Here is a 25804-nt window from a genome sequence, read left to right on the forward strand (position 1 = left end):
TCTCTTCTCCATGTTCCCAGTGTTGGTGTATACTGTTCTGGTCTCTTCTCCATGTTCCCAATGTTCGTGTATACTGGTCAGGTCTCTTCTACATGTTACCAATGTTCATGTATACTGGTCAGATCTCTTCTACATGTTACCAATGTTCATGTATACTGGTCAGATCTCTTCTTCACATTCCCAGTGTTGGTGTATACTGGTCAGGTCTCTTCTCCACGTTCCCAGTGTTGGTGTATGCTGGTCAGATCTCTTCTCCACGTTCCCAGTGTTGGTGTATACTGGTCAGGTCTCTTCTCCATGTTCCCAATGTTCGTGTATACTGGTCAGGTCTCTTCTACATGTTACCAATGTTCATGTATACTGGTCAGATCTCTTCTTCACGTTCCCAGTGTTGGTGTATACTGGTCAGGTCTCTTCTCCACGTTCCCAGTGTTGGTGTATACTGGTCAGATCTCTTCTCCACGTTCCCAGTGTTGGTGTATACTGGTCAGATCTCTTCTCCACGTTCCCAGTGTTGGTGTATACTGGTCAGGTCTCTTCTCCACGTTCCCAGTGTTGGTGTATACTGGTCAGGTCTCTTCTCCACGTTCCCAGTGTCGGTGTATACTGGTCAGGTCTCTTCTCCATGTTCCCAGTGTTGGTGCATACTGGTCAGGTCTCTTCTCCATCTTCCCAGTGTTGGTGTATACTGGTCAGGTCTCTTCTCTTCCCAGTGTTGGTGTATACTGGTCAGGTCTCTTCTACATGTTACCAATGTTCATGTATACTGGTCAGATCTCTTCTTCACGTTCCCAGTGTTGGTGTATACTGGTCAGGTCTCTTCTCCACGTTCCCAGTGTTGGTGTATACTGGTCAGATCTCTTCTCCACGTTCCCAGTGTTGGTGTATACTGGTCAGGTCTCTTCTCCACGTTCCCAGTGTTGGTGTATACTGGTCAGGTCTCTTCTACATGTTCCCAATGTTGGTGTATACTGGTCAGATCTCTTCTCCATGTTCCCAGTGTTGGTGTATACTGGTCAGGTCTCTTCTCCATCTTCCCAGTGTTGGTGTATACTGGTCAGGTCTCTTCTCCATGTTCCCAATGTTCGTGTATACTGTTCAGGTCTCTTCTACATGTTACCAATGTTCATGTATACTGGTCAGATCTCTTCTTCACGTTCCCAGTGTTGGTGTATACTGGTCAGGTCTCTTCTCCACGTTCCCAGTGTTGGTGTATACTGGTCAGGTCTCTTCTCCACGTTCCCAGTGTTGGTGTATACTGGTCAGGTCTCTTCTCCACGTTCCCAGTGTTGGTGTATACTGGTCAGGTCTCTTCTCCATGTTCCCAATGTTGGTGTATACTGGTCAGATCTCTTCTCCACGTTCCCAGTGTTGGTGTATACTGATCAGGTCTCTTCTCCACGTTCCCAGTGTTGGTGTATACTGGTCAGGTCTCTTCTCCATGTTCCCAGTGTTGTTGTATACTGGTCAGGTCTCTTGTACATGTTACCAATGTTAATGTATACTGGTCAACTCACTTGGGGATGTATAAAGCTTTTTCTACACGTGTTAGATGGGGTTGAGGTCTGGGAACTGTGGGGACAAAATCCAGCTCCTCTACTTCATTGTCAGTGAGCCATTTCTTCTCCAATCGATGTATGCTTTGGGACGTTGCCCTGCTGGCACACTAGGTCGTCTTTCGTACCTATAGTACTCGAGTGTATGAAGTAACCCATCCTGTAGGATATCCCCATATAACTCAGCAATGAGACCACCATCGATCCTGGTCAAGTATCCAACGCTTTTGGCTGTGAAACAACCCTATATCATCAGGCTTCCTCCACCGATCTTGACAGTTCCTTCATTTTAGCCTCTTTTTCAATAGTTTCTTCCAGACCCATTTGCCCTCATCAGAGCTTCATCTATTGACTTTCGTCTCATCGCTCCATATCCCCCGTTTTTAATCTTCTGCTGTCCATTTTTCGTACTTTTTTGCAAACTCGAGCCGACACTTCTTATGGTGATATTGATGTTGCGGCTTCTTCACCTTGTTTTGGGCCACCATTCCAGAGTTCTGTAACATACGCCGCACTGTGTTAGCATGGAGATCTGTGATCTCATTATTATGAAGCATACAAGCTGCCGCCACAGTTGGGTTTGTAGCACCAAAAATTATAGACCATGTGATGAGTCAACTTGTTGAGCCAGATATTTTGCCTGGACGTCACCTCTTGGCTTTTCAATGGATGGATGGACTTTTCTTATTCTTCCAACAGTCCTGGCCTCACATGATGCAGTTTAGTCCAAGAAAACGCTTTCGAGATAGATGATGCAGTTTCTCTTTTGTTGGGAAATCTACATCATGGCGGCTTCTCGATTTAAACCAGTGACCTTTCTCTTGGGAATCATCCTAATAACACACTGAGCTATTACGAAATGTGAGAACAGGTAGTGATTTGTAGTATACAGGAAGAAAAACGATTTTTCCACCCCCAGAAGCAAAACAATAACAATGCAGTGATATGACAAGAATCTGCATAACTAATCATATGCTAAATAGTTGCAAGTCAAATTTATGTATGAGATAGCGAAGATGATTGTCTATAAGATGAAGGTTGTCGTACACTCAAAGCTGTGGAGGATGGTGAGATATGGAGCCTAAAAGCCTCAAGTGCAAAAGATTGTTAACCTTTGGCTCGTCAGTGTATGCTGCCCATGGATCAGGCAGCATGTCACTCGAAGCAAGGATCATCGAGCTACGCCTTGCCTACTATGGACACATCATATAAAGAAAGCAATCACTGGAGAAGGACACATCATGGTCGGAAGATGAGAAGGAACAAGATGAAGAGGATGACCAGCAACAAGTTGTCTATAGAAAACCAAGAAAACAGTGGAGAAGACCCTATCATGGCCGCACAAGATCAATCTTCCTACAGAGCGTTCCACCATCAAGTCACCATGGCTCGAGATCGAGGTGAAGGCCATTAAAAGAATATGAAACGTCTAACCTTTATACAGAAGTACCTAAATCATTATCAGCACAGTGCAAAATGGAGGTCGACACTCGACCATCCTAGCACTGCCGTCCAATTCTATCATCTCGCTGCCTCTAACAAAGTGAACATTTATGAGAACAGATGAACTACGATATATACAGAATTGCTTCTTATGAAATTCCTTGTTGGTTCAGCGAAAGTGAACCCACCTTGTATCCGGAAAGCTGACCGGGGGAAACTATTCTCTCTCTCTTTTTCTTCTACTCCTTTTTGGGTAAATGTTAACACGTTCTAACAAGCATCCAGGCTTCAATGTCTGCAAACATCCGAAGCTGGAATCCCACCAGAGCTGGGAAAGGTTACACACCTGGATTCCCTGCAGTTTCACTCCACTCTCAGTGAAATCAGATGAGTGTGCAGCCGGGCGAGGGTTATGGAGAGTTTGGAGGCTGGAAACACGTGAGACATAAGAGATGAGCACAGTTCTGCCCGGTGTAGCTGCAGTGCATTACATGTGACCCCTTACAGGGGTAGTCCAGGACTCACCCATATTTGCTAATGCACGTCTTATTAAGGGGAGGCACCGGGAATGACAGCAGGTAGGGGGAGGCACCGGGACACCGGGAATGCAAGCAGGTAGGGGGAGGCACCGGGAATGCCAGCAGGTAGGAAGAGGCACCGAGAATGCCAGCAGGTAGGGGGAGGCACAGAGAATGCCAGCAGGTAGGACGAGGCACCGAGAATGCCAGCAGGTAGGAAGAGGCACCGAGAATGCCAGCAGGTAGGGGGAGGCACCGGGAATGCCAGCAGGTAGGGGGAGGCACTGGGAATGCCAGCAGGTAGGAAGAGGCACCAGGAATGCTAGCAGGTAGGAAGAGGCACTGGGAATGCCAGGAGGTAGGGGGAGGCACCGAGAATGTCAGCAGGTAGAGGGAGGCACCGGGAATGCCAGCAGGTAGGGGGAGGCACCGGGAATGCCAGCAGGTAGGGGGAGGCACCGGGAATGCCAGCAGGTAGGGGGAGGCACCGGGACTGCCAGCAGGTGGCACCGGGAATGGCAGGAGGTAGGGGGAGACACCGGGAATACCAGGAGGTAGGGGGAGACACGGGGAATTCTGGAAGGTAAGGGGAGACACTGGGAATGCCGGCAGGTAGGGGGAGACACCGGGCATGCCAGCAGGTAGCAGGAGACACCGGGAATGCCGAATGCCAGCAAGTAGGGGGAGACACCGGGAATGCAGGCAGGTAGGGGGATGCATCGGGAATGCTGTCAGGTAGGAGGCGGCACCGGGAATGCCAGCAGGTAGGGGGAGGCACGCAGGGCTCTGGTTCAGCGACTATGGACTACCGACATAACCGCTGTACCAGTGTTCTGCAAATCATTTAGCTCCAATATTCAGAAGGTGATCAAGCTGATAAACTATCGTAGCCCTTGCAAGGTGCACAGAACTTCTCCTCTATGGCACAGACTCTGGAGGAAGAAGCAACACGGTAAATCATTTTTGAGTTAAAGTCTAATCAACCGTAGGATTCTTGGAAAGCCAAAAGGGATAATTACTTAGGTGCTAAGTCAGCGAGGTCAGGGAAAGAAGAATTATTTCAGTTTTAAATGTTAATTTTGTGGTGACATTTCCTACTTCTTCAAAGGTTATGTAACTTAAGCATGCATGAAGGGATTTCATTTCACAGATTAGTGGAGAGAGATACAGAAAGATCAACCTTTTTTTTTAATTTAATTACACAGGTCATGCATTAAATATAGGGGAGGGATAGATTAATACCAATAACAATAGAAAGGCTGGATTAGAACTTTAAGGTTGTTTCAAAAGGACTTCATTAATGCATATGTGCACCATGGATCTGCCTTTTGAGGCTTAAAATTGCACTATGTTATTGGCAGGTAACCCTTTATGTTATTGCTTTCTTTAGAAGGCCAGAATATAGAGCTGGAAGTTGAGGGTCCAGTGGGTGTTCCCTCCTTCCTTCTCTCTATATTGCCCTGTGTAACTATGCAGCATGTGGAGCTGCAAGTTCAGGGTCCAGTGGGTGTTCCCTCCTTCCTTCTCTCTATATTGCCCTGTGTAACTATGCGGCATGTGGAGCTGCAAGTTCAGGGTCCAGAGGGTGTTCCCTCCTTCCTTCTCTCTATATTGCCCTGTGTAACTATGCGGCATGTGGAGCTGCAAGTTCAGGGTCCAGTGGGTGTTCCCTCCTTCCTTCTCTCTATATTGCCCTGTGTAACTATGCGGCATGTGGAGCTGCAAGTTCAGGGTCCAGAGGGTGTTCCCTCCTTCCTTCTCTCTATATTGCCCTGTGTAACTATGCGGCATGTGGAGATGCAAGTTCAGGGTCCAGTGGGTGTTCCCTCCTTCCTTCTCTCTATATTGCCCTGTGTAACTATGTGGCATGTGGAGCTGCAAGTTCAGGGTCCAGTGGGTGTTCCCCTCCTTCCTTCTCTCTATATTGCCCTGTGTAACTGTGCGCCATGTGGAGCTTCAAGTTCAGGGTCCAGTGGGTGTTCCCTCCTTCCTTCTCTCAATACATCCCTGTGTAACTATGCGGCATGTGGAGCTGCAAGTTCAGGGTCCAGTGGGTGTTCCCTCCTTCCTTCTCTCTATATTGCCCTGTGTAACTATGCGGCATGTGGAGCTGCAAGTTCAGGGTCCAGAGGGTGTTCCCTCCTTCCTTCTCTCTATATTTCCCTGTGTAACTATGCGGCATGTGGAGCTGCAAGTTCAGGGTCCAGTGGGTGTTCCCTCCTTCCTTCTCTCAATACATCCCTGTGTAACTATGCGGCATGTGGAGCTGCAAGTTCAGGGTCCAGTGGGTGTTCCCTCCTTCCTTCTCTCTACATTGCCCTGTATAACTATGTGGCATGTGGAGCTGCAAGTTCAGGGTCCAGTGGGTGTTCCCCTCCTTCCTTCTCTCTATATTGCCCTGTGTAACTGTGCGCCATGTGGAGCTTCAAGTTCAGGGTCCAGTGGGTGTTCCCTTCTTCCTTCTCTCAATACATCCCTGTGTAACTATGCGGCATGTGGAGCTGCAAGTTCAGGGTCCAGTGGGTGTTCCCTCCTTCCTTCTCTCTATATTGCCCTGTGTAACTATGCGGCATGTGGAGCTGCAAGTTCAGGGTCCAGTGGGTGTTCCCTCCTTCCTTCTCTCTATATTGCCCTGTGTAACTATGCGGCATGTGGAGCTGCAAGTTCAGGGTCCAGAGGGTGTTCCCTCCTTCCTTCTCTCTATATTGCCCTGTGTAACTATGCGGCATGTGGAGCTGCAAGTTCAGGGTCCAGTGGGTGTTCCCTCCTTCCTTCTCTCTATATTGCCCTGTGTAACTATGCGGCATGTGGAGCTGCAAGTTCAGGATCCAGTGGGTGTTCCCTCCTTCCTTCTCTCTATATTGCCCTGTGTAACTATGCTGCATGTGGAGCTGCAAGTTCAGGGTCCAGAGGGTGTTCCCTCCTTCCTTCTCTCTATATTGCCCTGTGTAACTATGCGGCATGTGGAGCTGCAAGTTCAGGATCCAGTGGGTGTTCCCTCCTTCCTTCTCTCTATATTGCCCTGTGTAACTATGCTGCATGTGGAGCTGCAAGTTCAGGGTCCAGTGGGTGTTGCCTTCTGCCTTTTCTCAATACTCCCCTGTGTAACTGTGTTTCTGTCCCCTTCCATCCCCTGTCAGATGCGATTTTTATAAGAAAATGCAGTTCAGAAATGTAATCGGGGCACTGTTTATAACATCCTATACGTCGGCCCACTTTTGCAGACAGGGGGTTGTAGTGTCATAATTCTGCTGGTGGTTTACTATATGGCTATAGTTTGGTTAATTTCAAGTCATGAGTGTAAAAATTAAAGTAATACATTTATATACTTCGTTTTATTCTACAAAGCTCTTACAACAGTTTTTATAATTATCCAAATGTGTTCAACTGAAAGTTTGTTCTTTTTGCCCTTTGAGATACACATGGCTCCAAGTGTGGTCAGAAAACTTAAAGGGAAAAAAAAAAAAAAAAAGTAAAAAATAAATAAAATATGCTCACCTATTGGTCCCCCGACATTCGTTTATCCCATTAGACTTGTCTCCCATCGGTCTCCTCTTCTCATCCAGTTGCTGCAGCCAAACACTGCGGCCACTGATTGGCTACAGAAGTCACATGCAGACCAGACCAGAAGAGGAGGCAGCAGGAGACACGGTCAACGGAAGGAAGGAGATTCGACTGATGATAACATTACATTTTTGAAAGAAATCGGACAAGAAAACCCTGGAATGTCTGATGTATTAAAAAAAAACAAAAAAACAAAAAAACCACTTGCACTGCCCATAAAATACCAATTCTGAAATATCTGCTGTCCTCTGTCATGCCTCCTGGAGTTTTAGGAATAACTGAGTGTACCATCCCCTCCTTGTCGGCGTCGCAGGGGAAGGTGTCTACAGACTGTAATCTTCTTAGCACTGATTGGATCATTTAGGGGCACGCCCACTTTTGGTAGCACCGAAATATTACTTTTTCATGTCTAGGAGGAATAAGGCTATGTGCGCACTTTGCATCTTTGTGGTAACCACAAAGATGCATGTTTTTTGGCCCCAAAAATGCATCCACCGCAAAATCGCCACATCTGAAGCTCACAGCGAGCGCCATAGAACATGACTGCCCACTGTGAGCTCTATGCAACAACTGAAGTGAGCCGCGTGGTCGGCGGTGGCGTCACTCAGGTTACCCACAGCCACAGCTGGAGGCCACCAGCTGTGACAGCAACTCACCCGAGTGACTGAAGTGAGCTGCGCGAACAGCGGTGACTGTCACTCGGGTGATTTGCTGTCACAAGTGGAGGACTTCAGCTGTGACCGCATATCACCTGAGTGACATCACCACTGACAGCGCGGCTCACTTCAGTGATTTGGGTAATTTCCTGTCACAGCCGGTGGACTCCAGCTGTGGCTGTGGGTAACCTGAGTGACGTCATTGCTGACCGTGCGGCTCACGTCAGATGTTGCGTGGAGCTCACAGCTGGCAGTCATGTTCTATGGCGCTCACTGTGAGCTTTAGATGTAGGAGTGGTGGAAACGTCGTGGACCTCGTGTGGATTACGTTGGACCTGCAGGGGTGTTTTCTGGGGGGGTTAATAAAGTGGTGAAAGAGGGGGCTTTTTTGTCTTTTATCGGTGTTTGTGTTTATTTACTTTCACTTACAGATTAGTGATGGGGAGTCTCATAGATGCCTGCTATCACTAATCTAGCACTTAGTGGCTACTGTGGTCTGCCATTAATTCCCTCATCATCCAGATAGCCATTGCACCAGGGCAATTGGGAAGAGCTGGGTAAAGTGTCGGGACTGTCGCATCTAATGATTGTGGAAATTTTGGGCGGCTGCTGGCTAATATTTTTAGTGGGAGGGTGCCCATATCCATTGGTATCCCCAGCCTGAGAATACCAGCCCCCCCAGCTCTCGGGCTTTACCTGTGCTGGTATCATAATATGGGGGAATCCTATGCCAATTTTTTTCATTTATTTATTTTACTGTACGATACAGACCCGCCCCCCGGCGTCTGTGATTGGAAGCCTCAGACACGCTGTTACTCAGGCTGGGGGCTTGTCTCACTGCAACCAATCACAGCTGCCGGTGGGCGGGAGAAGAAATGAAAATGTATGAGCCTAATGAGCATCCCGGGAAGAAGAATGAGAGGCAGCAGAAGCAGTGTGACAGCCGCGCCAGTGATCGGTGAGTATGAAGTGCTTGCTCCTACCCCTTTGGCCAGATACCAGGGATCAATCCCTTACCGACCCTGATTGATCTTCCACTCCTCCGAAACGCAGGGACAAAAACGCAAAAAAAATTAGATGCAGCCAAAAAAAAAACTGCAACGTGCGCACAGCAAAAATGAAATCTCAGACTTTGCTGGGGAAGGAAATGCATGCAGTTTTGGAAACAAAACTACACCCAGAAAAACGCGGGGAAAAAAAAACAGTGTGCGCACAAAGCTCAACAAAGGAATGGCACAATGCAGCGTTGTGAGAAATGATGCTCAAAAATTATGTCGTGAAGTCTAAAACTAAGTTGTCAGGAGCGCTAACGGATTCCCTTAAAACATAAAAGTTAAGATCGGATGGCCCACAACGTTTCAAAGAATTTTTTTAAGATAATCAATCTCTTACTCATTATTATTCAATATATTCTGGACGTTGCGTTCTCGTATATAACATAGGATGCAACAAACAGAACGACGCCAACATTACAGCGATACAAAATGTACAAGCTTCACATAGAGCATTACAATGGTTAGTAATATACAGATTTTCTATGGCATTAGTATATATAAAGAGCAGAATACACAAATGCACGGTCAGGCGACACTATACTCTACTTTACCTTGGATTACATTCAGGACTTCATTGGATGATCTTTTCCCCATTATGATTAGAAAAAGTGGAAACTGATCGGTCTTCTGTGTCCGGATGGTCTGTGCTACCACGCTCCCAAAATGCCGAGTACACAGCGTAAGGAACCTGCCGATAAACAGAAAAACATAAGAAACCCTGCGAGGAACTCGCCATGTACAACTGAAACCAGAGGTTTACATACATTGTAAACAGACACATCTGCAGGTTTTCCCCTTCGCTCTCTATACAGACACATCTGCAGGTTTTTCCCTCTACTCTCTATACAGACATCTGCAGGTTTTTCCCTCCACTCTCTATAAAGGCACATCTGCAGGTTTTTCCCTCCACTCTCTGTACAGACACATCTGCAGGTTTTCCCCTCCACTCTCTGTACAGACACATCTGCAGGTTTTTCCCTCCGCTCTCTATAAAGACACATCTGCAGGTTTTCCCTTTGCTCTCTATACAGACACATCTGCAGGTTTTCCCTTTGCTCTCTATACAGACACATCTCCAGGTTTTCCCTCCGCTCTCTATGCAGACACATCTGCAGGTTTTTCCCTCTGTTCACTATACAGACACATCTGCAGGTTTTTCCCTCCACTCTCTATACGGACACATCTGCAGGTTTTTCCCTCCACTCTCTATACAGACAAATCTGCAAGGTTTTCCCTCCGCTCTCCATACAGACACATCTACAGGTTTTTTCCCTCTGCTCTCTATAAAGACACATCTGCAGGTTTTTCCCTCCGCTCCCTATACAGATACATCTGCAGGTTTTCCCTCCGCTCTCTATACAGACACATCTACAAGTTCCCCCCCCCACCACTCTCTATAAAAACAAAACACATCTGCAGGTTTTTCCCTCTGTTCTCATAAAGACACATCTGCAGGTTTTTACCTCCGCTCTCTATAAAGACACATCTGCAGGTTTTTCCCTCCGCTCTCTATACAGACACATCTGCAGGTTTTTCCCTCCGCTCTCTATAAAGACACATCTGCAGGTTTTTCCCTCCGCTCTCTATACAGACACATCTGCAGGTTTTTCCCTCAGCTCTCTATAAAGACACATCTGCAGGTTTTTACCTCCGCTCTCTATACAGACATATCTGCAGGTTTTTTCCCTCCGCGCTGTATAAAGACACATCTGCAGGTTTTTTCCCTCTGCTCTCTATAAAGACACATCTGCAAGTTTTTCTCACCATCAGACATGAAATCACAATAAACCTTTCCAGTTTTAGGTCAATTAGGAACCAAAATTATTTATATTTGCCAAATGCCGGAATAATGAGAAAATGAGAAAGAATGTTTTAAGGTATTTTTATTACTTTCTGCAAAGTCAAAAGTTTACATACACAGAGTGCTATGCCTTTAAACAATAAGGGACCGCCCATATGATGCCGTCATGTCTTTGGAAGCTTCTGATAGGTTTATTGGCAACATCTGAGTTAGAGAGACAAATGTGGATGTCTTAATGCTCACCTGAAACACAAGGCTTCTTTGTGTAGAAACTTTAAAGGGAATCTGTCACCAGGTTTTTGCTCCTCCATCTGAGAGCAGCATAATGTAGAGACAGAGACCCTGATTCCAGTGATGTGTCACTTACTGAGCTGTTTGCTGTCATTTTGATAAAATCAATGTTTACTCTGTTGCAGATCTAGCAGTTATAAAGAGCTCATGAATATGCTGGACTACCTGCAGCACGCCAAGTAGTCCTGTAATGATAATCTACTGCTGACTAATCAGTGATTTTATCAAAACTGCACTAAGCAGCCAAAGTAAGTGACATATCACTGGAATCAGGATCTCTGTCCCTACATTATGCTGTGCTCAGATTTGGTGGCAAAAACCAGGTGACAGATTTCCTTTAAAGGGACCAATCCATGTGAATACCTAATTAACTGCCAAACTACTTTGGTTAATAGAGGTGGCTCCCCAACGAATTAGACACTTATATCATATCAATACGTAGGGGCAGTGATTGGAGAGAATCAAATGATAAAAAAGGCAATAATGTGATTTTTGACACATATTGTACTAAGGCTCAAACATAATTTGCCGAAATGAGAAGGGCGTCATTAACATTTTCCTATTGTCGGAGGTTCTGTTATTTTTGAGGACAAAAATAGCCAAGTGTGTAGTGTCAAAGTACCATATATACTCGAGTATTAGCCGGGTTTTTCAGCCCATTTTTTTTATGCTGAAAAAGCCCCCCCCAGTTTATTCTCAAGTGAAGTTGCCACAAAACATTGTCACCTGTCCTCTGTTCCTGCAGTGTCCTCTTACCTGCTTTTTGCAGAACGCAGGGACATAAACCACTCCATGATTGCGTCCGGTGCACGGGGCTGCCACTGCTGGCATCGATTTACTTCAGTTGAATGCTTTGTGGCGGCGCAAAGCATTCAACTGCAGCAAAGCATTCAACTGCAGTAAAGCGATGACGGCAGTCAGCAGTGGCAGCCCCGTGCACCGGACGCGATCATGGAGTAGTCTATGTGCGATCTGCAAGAAACAGGTAAGCGGACACCGCAGGAGCGAAGGACAGGTGAGAATATTATTTTTTTGTGTATGTGAACAAGGGCATAATAGGGGATATGAAAGGGACTGGAATGAGGACATTATTAAAGGATGGGCACATTACTACAGAATGAGGGCATAAGGATGGGCACATAACTACAGAATGAGGGCACAAAGATGGGGTACATTACTACAGAATGGGGCACAAGGATGGGGCACATAACTACAGGATGGGGCACAAGGATGGGCACATAACTACAGGATGGGGCACAAGGATGGGCACATTACTACAGGATGGGGGCACAAGGATGGCGCACATTACAACAGGATGGGGCACATAACTACAGGATGGGGCACATAACTACAGAATGAGGGCACAAAGATGGGGCACATAACTACAGGATGGGTCACAAAAATGGGCACATTGCTACAGGATGGGGCAAATTACTTCAGGAGACAAGGATGGGGGACATTACTACAGGAGACAAGGATGGGGCACATTATTACAGGAGACAAGGATGGGGCACATTACTACAGGAGACAAGGATGGGGGACATTATTACAGGAGACAAGGATGGGGCACATTACTACAAGAGACAAGGATGGGGCACATTACTACAGGAGACAAGGATGGGGCACATTACTACAGGAGACAAGGATGGGGCACATTACTACAGGAGACAAGGATGAGGCATATTACTACAGGAGACAAGGATGGGGCACATTACTACAAGAGACAAGGATGGGGCACATTACTACAGGAGACAAGGATGGGGCACATTACTACAGGAGACAAGGATGAGGCATATTACTACAGGAGATAAGGATGGGGCACATTACTACAGGAGACAAGGATGGGGCACATTACATTTTATTGGTTTCTATTTTTATTTTTGAAATTTACCAGTAGCTGTTGCATTTCCCTCCCTAGGTTTATACTAAAGTCAATAAGTTTTCCCAGTTTTTTTTTTTGTAAAATTAGGGGCCTTTGCTTATACTCAAATATACGGTTAAAAAGAAAACAAAAAACAAAAAAACAACCAAAAGACTCACAGACCACAATACAAGTCATTGGGATCTGAATAAAAAATGGCTCGGGTATCGCTGCACATGGCTCTCTTATAAAGCGCAGCCGCGATGTCCGGTGCTGGACACTACAATATATAGATGTGTCATTGTAGAAATTAGCGGAAAACAGAAATATGGAAGGAAACATTTTGCCGACTCCGTAAACACAATATAAGAACTTTAGCTCGTTAACCTTGTAGTGGCGTCATACACAATGCCCGGACACTTCTTTCAACTCCATATATTTTACATATATAAAATGTTTAAATAAAAGCTTTTTTGACCAAAAAAGGAAAAAAAAAAAAAAGTGCACTTCCAGATTTGCATATAAAAGCCGAGCATTAGTATTCTTACCATGATCTGGAATAAATGAAAAAACTGATAAAGCTTTTCACTTCCATTAGAGGACTGTGTGAAATTAGCATTTCTTTCAAGAGAAAAGGGTAGCTTATGATATGTTTTCAGATCTGAAGGTAAAAGTAAATGTCATAATAATAATGAATTATGAAAGACCAAATGCAAATATGGAATGCTTTAATAAGATCCAATTTAATAAAGTCTGTAAAAATAATAGAGTTTTAATAACACGGGTCAGAAAAGGCAAAACAGTGGAAATTTCTGAGAACTCGCCACTGAATGAAGTCTATTAATACTTAATTATTTTCATGAAACATAATTTAAATTGAGTGTTTTTTTTCTTTTTTTTTTCTTCCCCTAATGTCAGAGAATATCAATGTAGGAAGGAGTGGAGAGGATGACATGACTAATTAATGATGAGCGGAGTATAATAATGCATTGTTAATGCTCTATTAACCCCTGATGATGAACTTCATTTTTTAGGTAAATTGGTGCATAAACAGATAAACTGCATAAGAAGTCTATGATGGCCTTGATGGTTAAAGGCGGCATGATCAGGTGCCGAAATGGGAGGTCAAAATGGATCCAGGCCACTGCTAGGGTAAAAATGGTGGTTATTGGACTCCCCCCCAACCCCCTCCCCCACCCCACCAATTCTCCACCAAATAGGGTCCCTGATGGCGCTGGTGCTGATCAATTTGCAGGACCAATCCTATAGGCCAAATCATGAATCTATGGTCTTTGTACATGAGCCACCTACCTGTCAGCATCCAGGGTCAGTTTTATTATATCACATGTGCGTCAGCCCGGCCAATCAAAAGAAGAGACATGAATGCAGTCAGGTAAGGGGCGGTCGACTGCCTACTGTCAGGAATAATCTGTCTTTAGCAGCAGAGATGATGAGATACACATAAGGCCTAATCTTCAGCTCAGTCTGTATCTGTTTACGCTTGCTCTCCTGTCTGACAATTTTTCAAATTCGCAAGAGCATGGAAGTGAAAGAAAGGAAGTTCTTGAACATATAATGCTGGCAGAATGCTAGTAGAATGCCAATGGAAAGAATCTATAAGAGCATGCAAGTGAAAGAAAGGAAGTTCCTGAACATATAATGCTGGCAGAATGCTAATGGAAAGAATCTATAAGAGCATGCAAGTGAAAGAAAGGAAGTTCCTGAACATATAATGCTGGCAGAATGCTAATGGAAAGAATCTGTAAGAGCATGCAAGTGAAAGAAAGGAAGTTCCTGAACATAGAATGCTAGTAGAATGCCAATGGAAAGAATTTTTAAGAGCATGCAAGTGAAAGAAAAGAAGTTCCTGAACATATAATGCTGGCAGAATGCTAATGGAAAGAATCTATAAGAGCATGCAAGTGAAAGAAAGGAAGTTCCTGAACATATAATGCTGGCAGAATGCTAATGGAAAGAATCTATAAGAGCATGCAAGTGAAAGAAAGGAAGTTCCTGAACATATAATGCTGGCAGAATGCTAATGGAAAGAATCTGTAAGAGTATGCAAGTGAAAGAAAGGAAGTTCCTGAACATATAATGCTGGCAGAATGCTAATGGAAAGAATCTGTAAGAGCATGGAAGTGAAAGAAAGGAAGTTCCTGAACATAGAATGCTAGTAGAATGCCAATGGAAAGAATTTATAAGAGCATGCAAGTGAAAGAAAAGAAGTTCCTGAACATATAATACTCGCAGAATGCTAATGGAAAGAATCTGTAAGAGCATGGAAGTGAAAGAAAGGAAGTTCCTAAACATATAATACTGGCAGAATGCCAATGGAAAGAATCTGTAAGAGCATGCAAGTGAAAGAAAGGAAGTTCCTGAACATATAATGCTGGCAGAATGCTAATGGAAAGAATCTGTAAGAGCATGCAAGTGAAAGAAAGGAAGTTCCTGAACATATAATACTCGCAGAATGCTAATGGAAAGAATCTGTAAGAGCATGGAAGTGAAAGAAAGGAAGTTCCTAAACATATAATACTGGCAGAATTCCAATGGAAAGAATCTGTAAGAGCATGCAAGTGAAAGAAAGGAAGTTCCTGAACATATAATGCTGGCAGAATGCTAATGGAAAGAATCTGTAAGAGCATGCAAGTGAAAGAAAGGAAGTTCCTGAACATATAATGCTGGCAGAATGCCAATGGAAAGAATCTGTAAGAGCATGCAAGTGAAAGAAAGGAAGATCCTGAACATATAATGCTGGCAGAACGACAACAAAAAGGAAGTTCCTGAACATATAATGCTGGTAGAATGCCGATGAAAAGGCCTTGTCCACTCCAACTGAGCATGACAAAAGCTGAACATAATCAGAACTATGTAAATTATATATTCCAATGCCAAGTGTCCTGCTCAGTATCAGCGGTGACAAGCATGGCGGCATTACTGACATGCAACTGGAGAACAAGTAAAGACTACTTTATCCTATTTTTCTTATTTTATCTCACCATTTAGTTCAGGGATGTATATAGGGATGGGGTCTCCTTGTAAAATAAAACAGGGACCTTAAAGAGTAAAATGGGACCCCCACTGGCGCTGGTAACCACTACCTTACTCCCACCTAATCCATTTTGTATGCTCTTTCCTTATTTTGTCATTAAATGACTGATATTAACAAGCTAATTTTTTATATTATATATATATACACACACACACATATATATATACATGTATATACACACACACACACATATACATTATACACACACATATATATATATATATATATATATATATATATATATATATATATATATATATATATATATATACATACATACACACACACACACACACACACACACACACACACACACACACAGTATTATATATACACATACATAAGATATATATACTGTATATATAATGTAATAGAATAAATGTAAATTTATATATAGGTCCAAGACATCTAAAACCAACCTAGCAAAATTTGCGGACAGGGAGCGTCCAGGGGTGGGAAATTGATTGTATGGCTGCTTTCACACCTCCGGTTTGAGCGGTGCGGCTAAATCCAGCTCTAAAACATATGCAACAGATGCGGCGAAAAAAATGGATCCTTTGCATAAGTTTTTACATGCGGCCCGTCCGTTTTTTGCCGGTTGCGGCACGCTACTGGGCATGCGCAGTGCAAAAAAACGCATGCGGCGGCCGGATGCGGTTTTTTCCGCATCCGGCGTCCATAGGAATGCATTGGAAAAAGCGCCGCATCGGCCGGATGCGGCGTGATGCGTTTTTTTTTGCCGGACAAAAAAATGTGCCAGGCAATGATCCATCTGGCCGCTGCATGGGCTAAATATGCCGCATCCGGCAAAAACCGGACCGAATGCAAGGCCATCCGGCAAAAAACGGACCGAATGCAAGGCCATGCGGCAAAAACCGGACCGAATGCAAGGCCATGCGGCATAATACGGCACTAATGTAAGTCTATGCGGAAAAAAACGGTTGCGTTTTTTCTGCAAAGAGCCGGATTGTGCCGCACTGCAAAAACCGGATGTGTGAAAGCAGCCTAACTAAGCTTTGGTGCTGGTGGCATCAGTCTTTTTGGGCGCAGTTTGCACCGGACCTGCGTTGACTTAGACCCTTACCCATCACTTAGCAGCACTGGAAGTTTAATTGCCCACCCCTGATCTAATATATGGGAAAAAAAAAAAAGTTAAAAGTAATGTAAACAGCTCTAAAGCAAGTCCTGCGCAGTCACATCTGTCGCTAGCTGGTCAACGTTTCCTAATGCACCATAATATAGAATATAAATGTAATGATTTTTTTTCTCGTGTAGTGCAGTATATTTATTTTTTTTGATACGGAGAAGAGAAATTAAAAAAATAAAAAAAATTAAATTTCATTTTGTGTCGTGCATTTTATTTATTTTCTGATACTGAGAAAAGGAATTACAAATAAAACTTTTGCCTTTGATTTGGTTTCCTTTTTTGCAATAAAAAAGAAAAAAAAAAAAAAAGAATGTGAGTGATATTTCAGAGAATGGCGCTGATCACTACATAGAGGTCATACATAGACTAGACAGAGCTCAGCAATAACATGGGTCAGGTCCAGCGACACAAGGGCCCGCGGAGAGCATCAAAGGAGCCAGATGTCGCAGTATGGAGCGGGGCTGAATGCAGGATCTGGATTATCCAGGTCTCCGCCTATGTGCAGAGGGAGGCGCATTGTACCCGGCACAGAGCGGCCGGCACCCCGCCATTCCTGCGTCTCCCTCAATTATACAAATATTTAGTGGGATAAAGAAACGTGGCAGGCATTTCTACAAAGGGGGGCTTCAGCTTTCTACGTCTGCTCATTAATTGACAGTTGCAAAAATGTTACTAAAATCCATTGCACAGAAGTTCAGTAAACGCTTGTGTCACAAAACAGTCATTACTGGATATGCAGCGTTGTTGTGACTGCGACCGAAAACAACAGAGGGGGAGGGGGATATATATTTGTACCTGAGCTGGTGGGCTGATAACAGAGAACACTACAGGAAATGAAATTTTTGCCTAATGAACCTTGCACATCTTTATAAGGGTTACAGCGGATTATTTTTTAAAAAAAAAAAAAAAAAAGCTCCAAAAATAGAAAATTAAATTTTGCAGCCGCCACTAGGGGGAGCTGATTGAAGACATAGTTACTATTAAGCTCCATAGGAAGTGTATAAAAAGTGTGCCCAAAATAAGTGGTGCTACTGGAGATTATTAGATCAGAAGCGCTGAAAGAGGAGGTTTAAAATATACCCCAAATAGGACCAACAGACTATTGTGCCCCAACATCACAAAGGCAAACTGCGTCCTTGGTGGGGATTTGAACCAAGGACTCCCATAGCGCTAACCACTGAGCCACCATGCTGTCCAGTAAAGTACGGGTGTGACCAACAGCAGAAATGAGAGGATTGATTTGCACGACTGGGGGGGGGGTCCAGCAGCAACGTCAAATGTCCGAGGCCGCCCAGCAGGAACCCCATGAACCGCCTGCTTCTTACTGGACTCCTTGGCGCATCTTCTTATTTGTAGGCCTTGATGACATCATAGTTTCGATGTGACACATGCATAACTAGAGGAGGCACCGGGGATGGCAGCAGGTAGGAGGCGATTCACAACATTTCTGTCCAACTGCCATGGAGGCTGCCGGGCTCAGATCCTAGAAATCAATGTACTCACCTATAGTTGTTACCTAGGATGGTGCACTACACGTAGCCACAAGATTGGCACTTTACAGCAGCCTATGTGTAATTAGAGTACACCCTGCTGCCCCCATTATTGCTGATAGTTGAGCAACTCCATGTTCAGCAGTAATTTGCACCAGTGCTTCCTCCAGCAACTACGTTTCCATATTATTTTCCTATCCTTCCTTTGCTACCATACTTTTTTTTTTTTTTTTTTAATTTTCTTGTTTTATGAAATGGGTAGCGGGTCCCACACTTTTAGATTGGTTCCCACTCTCTATGTATGTTTGTCCATCTCCATATTTTTTCATGGGAATTTCGATAAATGACAAACATAGCCAGGAGTATCTTGTAGACTAGGTTACCAAGAAGCTTGAAGGAGCTGTCCATTTGAGGGCTTTTGTGTTGTTGTTTTTTTTTTAAACTTAAAGGGTTATTCCCGGTCTTAAAGACCCTCTACTAATATGTAGCAGATGTAATAATATTAGTAATAATATGAGAAAATAACCAATTAGAGTTGTAGTATAGTTCTGAGAGAATACAATACATTTTTCTATATGCTTTTTCTATAACTAAGCTTTCTTTTCTATATGAGTAACAAGATACTGTAAGCTTGTGTACACCAAGGTCAGCAGCTGATGTCATGGACAAGGGAATAGAATGAAGATGTTGATGAGCTACGTGACAACGGCCCCGCGAGCTATTGTGGGTTGCCGATAAGGCACCTCGGAGCTACATGACAAGGGCCCCGCAAGCTATGGAAGGGCCGGAGAGGAAATTCCAAAAAAATGGACATGCATCACAGGCTTTCTGCATATGTTGTTATTATAGCCAACGGCATACTTAGGAATTTTACTAAGAGATTAACCCACTATTGCTCTATAAAAAGGCTTGTAAAAATAAAGCACGTTGCACCTTCACTGAGAAGGAATCTATACCAGCTAATCTGTGTGGTCTAAATTCCTCCGCCGACTCTCAGCAACCTTCAATTCGAGATTACAGCAGACATTCACTGTTAAGAAGGAGATTTTCTGAAAACTATGGAATTTCTTTTTAACAGTTCTCCTGATTAGCTAGGTCTCTAACCTCATGTGCAGGGCATTGCAGAACCTAAGGTATCCATGGTTACGACCATGCATATAGTCACAGTTAGTTTATTAGTTGCTCATAGTTAAAACCATGAATACTGAAGATTCTGCAATGCCCTGCACATGAGGTAAAGAAAAGAAAAAAAAAACAAAACACAGGAGCGCTCCTGTCTAAGTTCACCTAAGGAGCTACGGTAAGGTCACAAGTGTCCCACTCATCTGGATGGGTTGCGCACCCTCTGGATGGGTTGCGCACCCTCTGGATGGGTTGCGCACCACCTGGATGGGTTGCGCACCACCTGGATGGGTTGCGCACCACCTGGATGGGTTGTGCATCCCTTCACAACCCAAGTGTTAAGCGTTTGGTCCGCGATGTACGAGGAGTTTCCACAGAGGTGAAGACTCAACGGTGAGCGTCCAGGTACGCAAGTAGCTTCTGCCGGATAGTGAGGGAAGGAGCCCGAGGACCTGCTGCTGCAGTGACCGCTTACCTCAGCAAGGAGCTGAGGAATGAGTGCAGTGATTGGTAGGACAAAAAAGTGGCGGTGTAGATCGGGAGCAGCAGGTACCAGGGAGCTTACTGTTGATTTGAAAAGGATGGTTTATTCAAGCACAACGCATTTCAGGTCCTGAAGCTGTGGAAATACAGCTTTGATGTGGTCTGTAGCCATAAATCAGCCAAGTCAGATAAGAGTTACAAACTCTCCTATCTCAAGAGCTCCCTCACAGATTCTCAGTTAACTCATTCTCCAACCATAAAATAGATTGAAAAACACAAAGGCTTCAGAAGGTCAAACGTGCACATTTTTTTTTTATGACACTCAATTTCAAATATGATATTTAGCCCCCAAAAAGGTGGAGAATCCTATTACTAGTGACGTGGAAATCTCCTGACAGATCAGTGTAATGTCAGCATGCAGCGGAAGGTGATAAATTAGGTATGCTAAATGATCCTAGAAGGGGCACGACCGCTAATGAATATGGATGAAAGCTCATTTTGATTAAGAACATCAGATGAAATTCAGGGGGGGATCACAGTTAATTAACGGCCGGACCCCCGTCGCTCACCCGCTGCATGGAAAGCCGTGCATTACGACGGGCGTCACTTCTGAACTCCACGCTATATACTTGCTTTTCTTTTACTACTTTTCTGCTGTAAACGCTCCACTTCGTCTGAGCACTGACACAGCCGAGACAAAAAAAAAAAAAAAGACTTGAGGCAGCATTAAGTAAAATTAATTTCCTACATCTGGTGGATGTCAAGTGCAGAGAATTTCCCTAATCGTCTTGCTGAGCGGCGTGTGGGACAAGAGCCGGCAAGGATCAGCAGACGGATGCTTAACAAATTACTGGAGGGTGCGCAGGTCAGCGGGAAAGAACCAAAGAAAAGCTCTCGCCGGAGAAATATTAAAATGTCGGATTTCTTCAAGAGGCAGAGCTGAAAAGGAGCCGTCCTTAACAAGGCGCTGAGTGCTCTCCAGCACAGGCGGATCCAGAAGAGCCCTCCACGAAGAGGGGAACGTGCAGCTTTACACAGTGCGCCACTTACACCAACATGTGTCAACCGTGGATCAACCGTAAGGGGATACTCAAGAGCCCTAAAGAGACAACAGCCAACATAAGGAGGGCCAACTTAACCCATGCGGTTATAATATGCGCTTGGGGGGGGGGAAGCCTTGCCCCAAAGGAAATCAAATTACTATTAGGCCATGTGCACACCGTGCGGGGTTTTTTTTTTGGTGCAGATTTGTCACACAACGTGCATGCCTCTCCTTATCCAGACGTTTTGTGCACGTTGCTTATTTTTTCCTTGCAAATTTGGTGCAAAAAAAAAAAAAAAAAATCACAGCTAGTGCGTTTTTAAACTTTATTATGAAAAATACAAGGCAAAAAAATACCAGAAAAGCACCAGAAAAATGCTGATTTGGAGCAGAAAAAAATAGCGTGTTGTGAGAGAATATAATCCATTTTGTATTGTATAGAAACCGTCATGTCTTATAACTGAAATATGTCATAAGGCTCAGCTAACACTGATGGGTGGGGAGGTTTCACATTTCTATACACACCCCTGCAGCTCTTATTGGTGTGTAGTTCAGAGGCGTTATTTCTTTGTTTGGGGTACTATATAATCTGGTCACATGATGTAATAAAACAGAAACTTTCAGTACACCGCAAAGCGTATGTGCTGCAATGATTTCCTGAGTTGTCGTAAAACAACTAATTTGGAGTTCTGATGGCATAGGAGGAGTGTGTTTCGGTCACAGTGTGCACATAGTCTTAAACATCAGGATGGCGGCCGTGTAACATTATCGGGCAGCCGGATGGCAATCAATCTGTTATACTTGCTGCAAAGGACGTGTGTTCAGGCCCCATTCAGATGTGTGTGAGAATCGGAAAATGTTTTGCTTTTTTTTTCCCCCACCTAAGAAAAAAATACCAGATGTCTGAATGAGGCCAAATAGATGCAGAGTAAAAGTACAAGAACGGCCTGTGAAGGAGCCAGGGATTCTGGTTCACTTCTTAAAGAGAATCTGCCATATTGTACATTGTGTTTGATCTTCAGACGAGATAGCGGGGAGCAGGCGAGATAGCGGGGAGCAGGCGAGATAGCGGGGAGCAGGCGAGATAGCGGGGAGCAGGCGAGATAGCGGGGAGCAGGCGAGATAGCGGGGAGCAGGCGGGATAGTTTGGAGCAGGCGGGATAGTTTGGAGCAGGCGCGATAGTATGGAGCAGGCGCGATAGTATGGAGCAGGCGGGAGAGTATGGAGCAGGCGGGAGAGTATGGAGCAGGCGGGAGAGTATGGAGCAGGCGGGAGAGTATGGAGCAGGCGGGAGAGTATGGAGCAGGCGGGAGAGTTTGGAGCAGGCGGGAGAGTTTGGAGCAGGCGGGAGAGTTTGGAGCAGGCGGGATAGTATGGAGCAGGCGGGATAGTATGGAGCAGGCGGGATAGTATGGAGCAGGCGGGATAGTATGGAGCAGGCGGGATAGTTTGGAGCAGGCGGGACAGTATGGAGCAGGCGGGATAGTATGGAGCAGGCGGGATAGTATGGAGCAGGCGGGATAGTATGGAGCAGGCGAGATAGCTTGGAGCAGGCGGGATAGCTTGGAGCAGGCGGGATAGCATGAGCAGGCGCGATAGTATGGAGCAGGCGCGATAGTATGGAGCAGGCGCGATAGTATGGAGCAGGCGCGATAGTATGGAGCAGGCGCGATAGTATGGAGCAGGCGGGAGAGTATGGAGCAGGCGGGAGAGTATGGAGCAGGCGGGAGAGTATGGAGCAGGCGGGAGAGTATGGAGCAGGCGGGAGAGTATGGAGCAGGCGGGAGAGTATGGAGCAGGCGGGAGAGTATGGAGCAGGCGGGAGAGTATGGAGCAGGCGGGAGAGTATGGAGCAAGCGGGAGAATTTGGAGCAGGCGGGATAGTATGGAGCAGGCGGGATAGTATGGAGCAGGCGGGATAGTATGGAGCAGGCGGGATAGTATGGAGCAGGCGGGATAGTATGGAGCAGGCGGGATAGTTTGGAGCAGGCGGGATAGTTTGGAGCAGGCGGGATAGTTTGGAGCAGGCGGGATAGTATGGAGCAGGCGGGATAGTATGGAGCAGGCGGGATAGTATGGAGCAGGCGGGATAGTATGGAGCAGGCGGGATAGTATGGAGCAGGCGGGATAGTATGGAGCAGGCGGGATAGTATGGAGCAGGCGGGATAGTTTGGAGCAGGCGGGATAGTATGGAGCAGGCGGGATAGTATGGAGCAGGCGGGATAGTATGGAGCAGGCGGGATAGTATGGAGCAGGCGGGATAGTATGGAGCAGGCGGGATAGTATGGAGCAGGCGGGAGAGTATGGAGCAGGTGGAGCTGATCAGATTGATATACAATTTTGTGGGGGGTGTTTCAGTAAAACTTGTACATTGCTAATTGAAATCTCTGGTGTTTGTAAATACGAGTCGAGTGGAGGATGGATCTATCCATGACTGATAGTCTTCTCTGTATGATTGTACTTGCAGAGGTAGATGTCAATCACTGAATGGGACCGCCCACTGGACTCATCCACAGGACTTATGTACATGACTGTATATTTGTCCTGAGAGCTATTCGTTAAGAAGCGGAGCACTCGGACCAATGGTATTTTCTGGATAGTGCGGATGAACTGTTTTCAGTGATCGATTCTCATTGTGAAAAATATAAAATAACAACATGCACAATTTTCCTCCAAGAATCGGATGTCACTCGCCCATTCAAATTCAAGAGTTCGGAAAAGAAAGAAATTGGACCATTGCCTGAATGACATCTGACAGCATGGAGGTTATGAACTTTTTATTTTTTCTCACTATGTCTGAGAAGAGCGGATGCCACTCAGATCGGAACGATAAGACTGTTTTTCTCGAATGTGGAGGAAATGGTGGTTTGAACTTACCCTTGCAATCACCAGGGAAGTTCTACTGAATCCAACATGACTTTTCGCAAGTTTTGTGTTGGGGTACCATTCACTTGTATTATGCTGTGATATAGCGGTGGCATGGTGTCACCTTTGGACACTCAACGTGTGGTGCGGCCAAAGCTGCTGTGTAGATTGAAGGGCATACTGTTTATGCCATAAAAACCTGATAGGTGGAGATCGCAACGGATGGACCTGCATCTTTAAGATGAGCGGGGATCGAGTGGACTTCTTTTGAATCCAACACAATCGCTTTATACATTTTTTGGAGCAGACCTGCACCAAACAACTCCTCAAATAAGGAATCTGTGTGCACAATCTTTTACTATTCCTGGTCTGATCCTTGATTACAATTTATAAAAAAATTTCTGGAGGTCAACCATCAAAAAAAATACAGTGTCCAAAATTATAGCGCAAATTGGGTCAAATAAACCCATGGATGGTCATGAGTCTGAAGGCCCTTTGGATCACTGAAATCAATCTCAAACACAGCTGTGCCTACCTATGGAAAAACTATTTAAGAAAAACACAAGCAGCCACAGGTTTCAAGCAATATAGGAAAGAAAAAGGATCTCTCTCTGCTGCCAAAAAGCGTCAAATATATTTTATTTCCTGGAAACTTAATCATGATCACCGTACTGTGAAGACATTTACGGCTGATAGACAGCACAGACTGTTCGTGCAGATAAAGGCATAATAAGGAAGGTTTCTGCCAGACAAATTCATCAGATTAGGAGAGCAGCTGTTGAAATACCATTACAAAGCAGCAAACGGGTATTTGAAGCTGCTGGAGACTCTGGAGTCTCACAAACCGGAAGGTGTTGGATCCTCCAGAGGTTGCAATTCTGCACAAACCTACTGTTCGGCCACCCCTAACCAGGGCTCACAGAAGGAACGGTTGCAGTTGGCTCAGACATCCATGAAGACTAGTTTTAAAACAGTCGTTACTGATGAGTGCCGTGCAACCCTGGATGGTCCAGATGGATGATTGGTGGATGGCCAACATGTCCCAACAAGGCTCCGATATCAGCAAGGAGGTGGCGGAGTCATGTTTTGTGGCGGAGTCATGTTTTGTGACGTAAGCATGGGAAAATTGCTGGTAGGAATAGGGTCCCTGAAGATGAGAAAATTACCTTGGCAAAGTATATAGAGTTTCTGGCTGACCACTTTCTCCTATGGTACAAAAAGAAGAACTGTACCATCCATAGCAAGATCATCTTTATGCTGACAATGCACCATCTTATGCTGCAAAGAATACCTTGAGTAATGGGGCTGCTATTGGCATATAAAACCATGGACGGCGCCAATTGTTACCCAGATTTGAAAGTTTGATGCCGCACATTATTGCATAATAATTCCAAATTTGGGGACTTTGCCTATAGAGGTACGTTTCCCAAAAATCCTACCGAATGCTGCCTTCATACACGACTAATCCATAAAATTGCTTATTTTACCTGTAAAACAAAGCGACCAAAAAGAGCAAGGTGCCAGGCGTTTCCTGCTTGAATTTCTCACGGCTGCCATCTGGAAAGCTGCGCGATTGAACAGTGCCATCTCCTTTCTTTCTTTACTTTTTACTGTACCACTGCCATTCAAATGTAGGATTAGCACCTTGTGAAAAGAAAATCTCCCCGATTCCTATTTAACTCATTTACTGGAGGAATGGGAACCTGCAGCAAACGTATCATTAGGAGAAAGCGGACACCCTGCGAGTCGCCTGAGCCGCGCACATGTGATCCTCCCAGCCAGTGTTTCCGGAGAAGGTTAGTTTACCTGTTTCTGTGACAGGAGAAGAAAGGCTTTTTAAACAGTTAAACCCTA

At 44.9% G+C, this 25804-nt stretch overlaps 1 protein-coding gene across 1 annotated transcript in view; it reads right to left on the reverse strand.

Annotated features, from left to right (window-relative positions):
- Positions 1-25804, reverse strand: part of FAF1 (Fas associated factor 1) — a 330141-nt gene that overhangs the window by 96039 nt on the left and 208298 nt on the right. The window contains exon 14 of the mRNA XM_075320555.1: positions 9344-9480. Coding sequence (XP_075176670.1) covers positions 9344-9480 — 137 coding nt within the window. The remainder of the gene's footprint in view (positions 1-9343; positions 9481-25804) is intronic.

The sequence above is a fragment of the Anomaloglossus baeobatrachus genome, chromosome 8, assembly GCF_048569485.1.
Source record: "Anomaloglossus baeobatrachus isolate aAnoBae1 chromosome 8, aAnoBae1.hap1, whole genome shotgun sequence".
Classification (NCBI taxonomy): Eukaryota; Metazoa; Chordata; class Amphibia; order Anura; family Aromobatidae; genus Anomaloglossus; species Anomaloglossus baeobatrachus.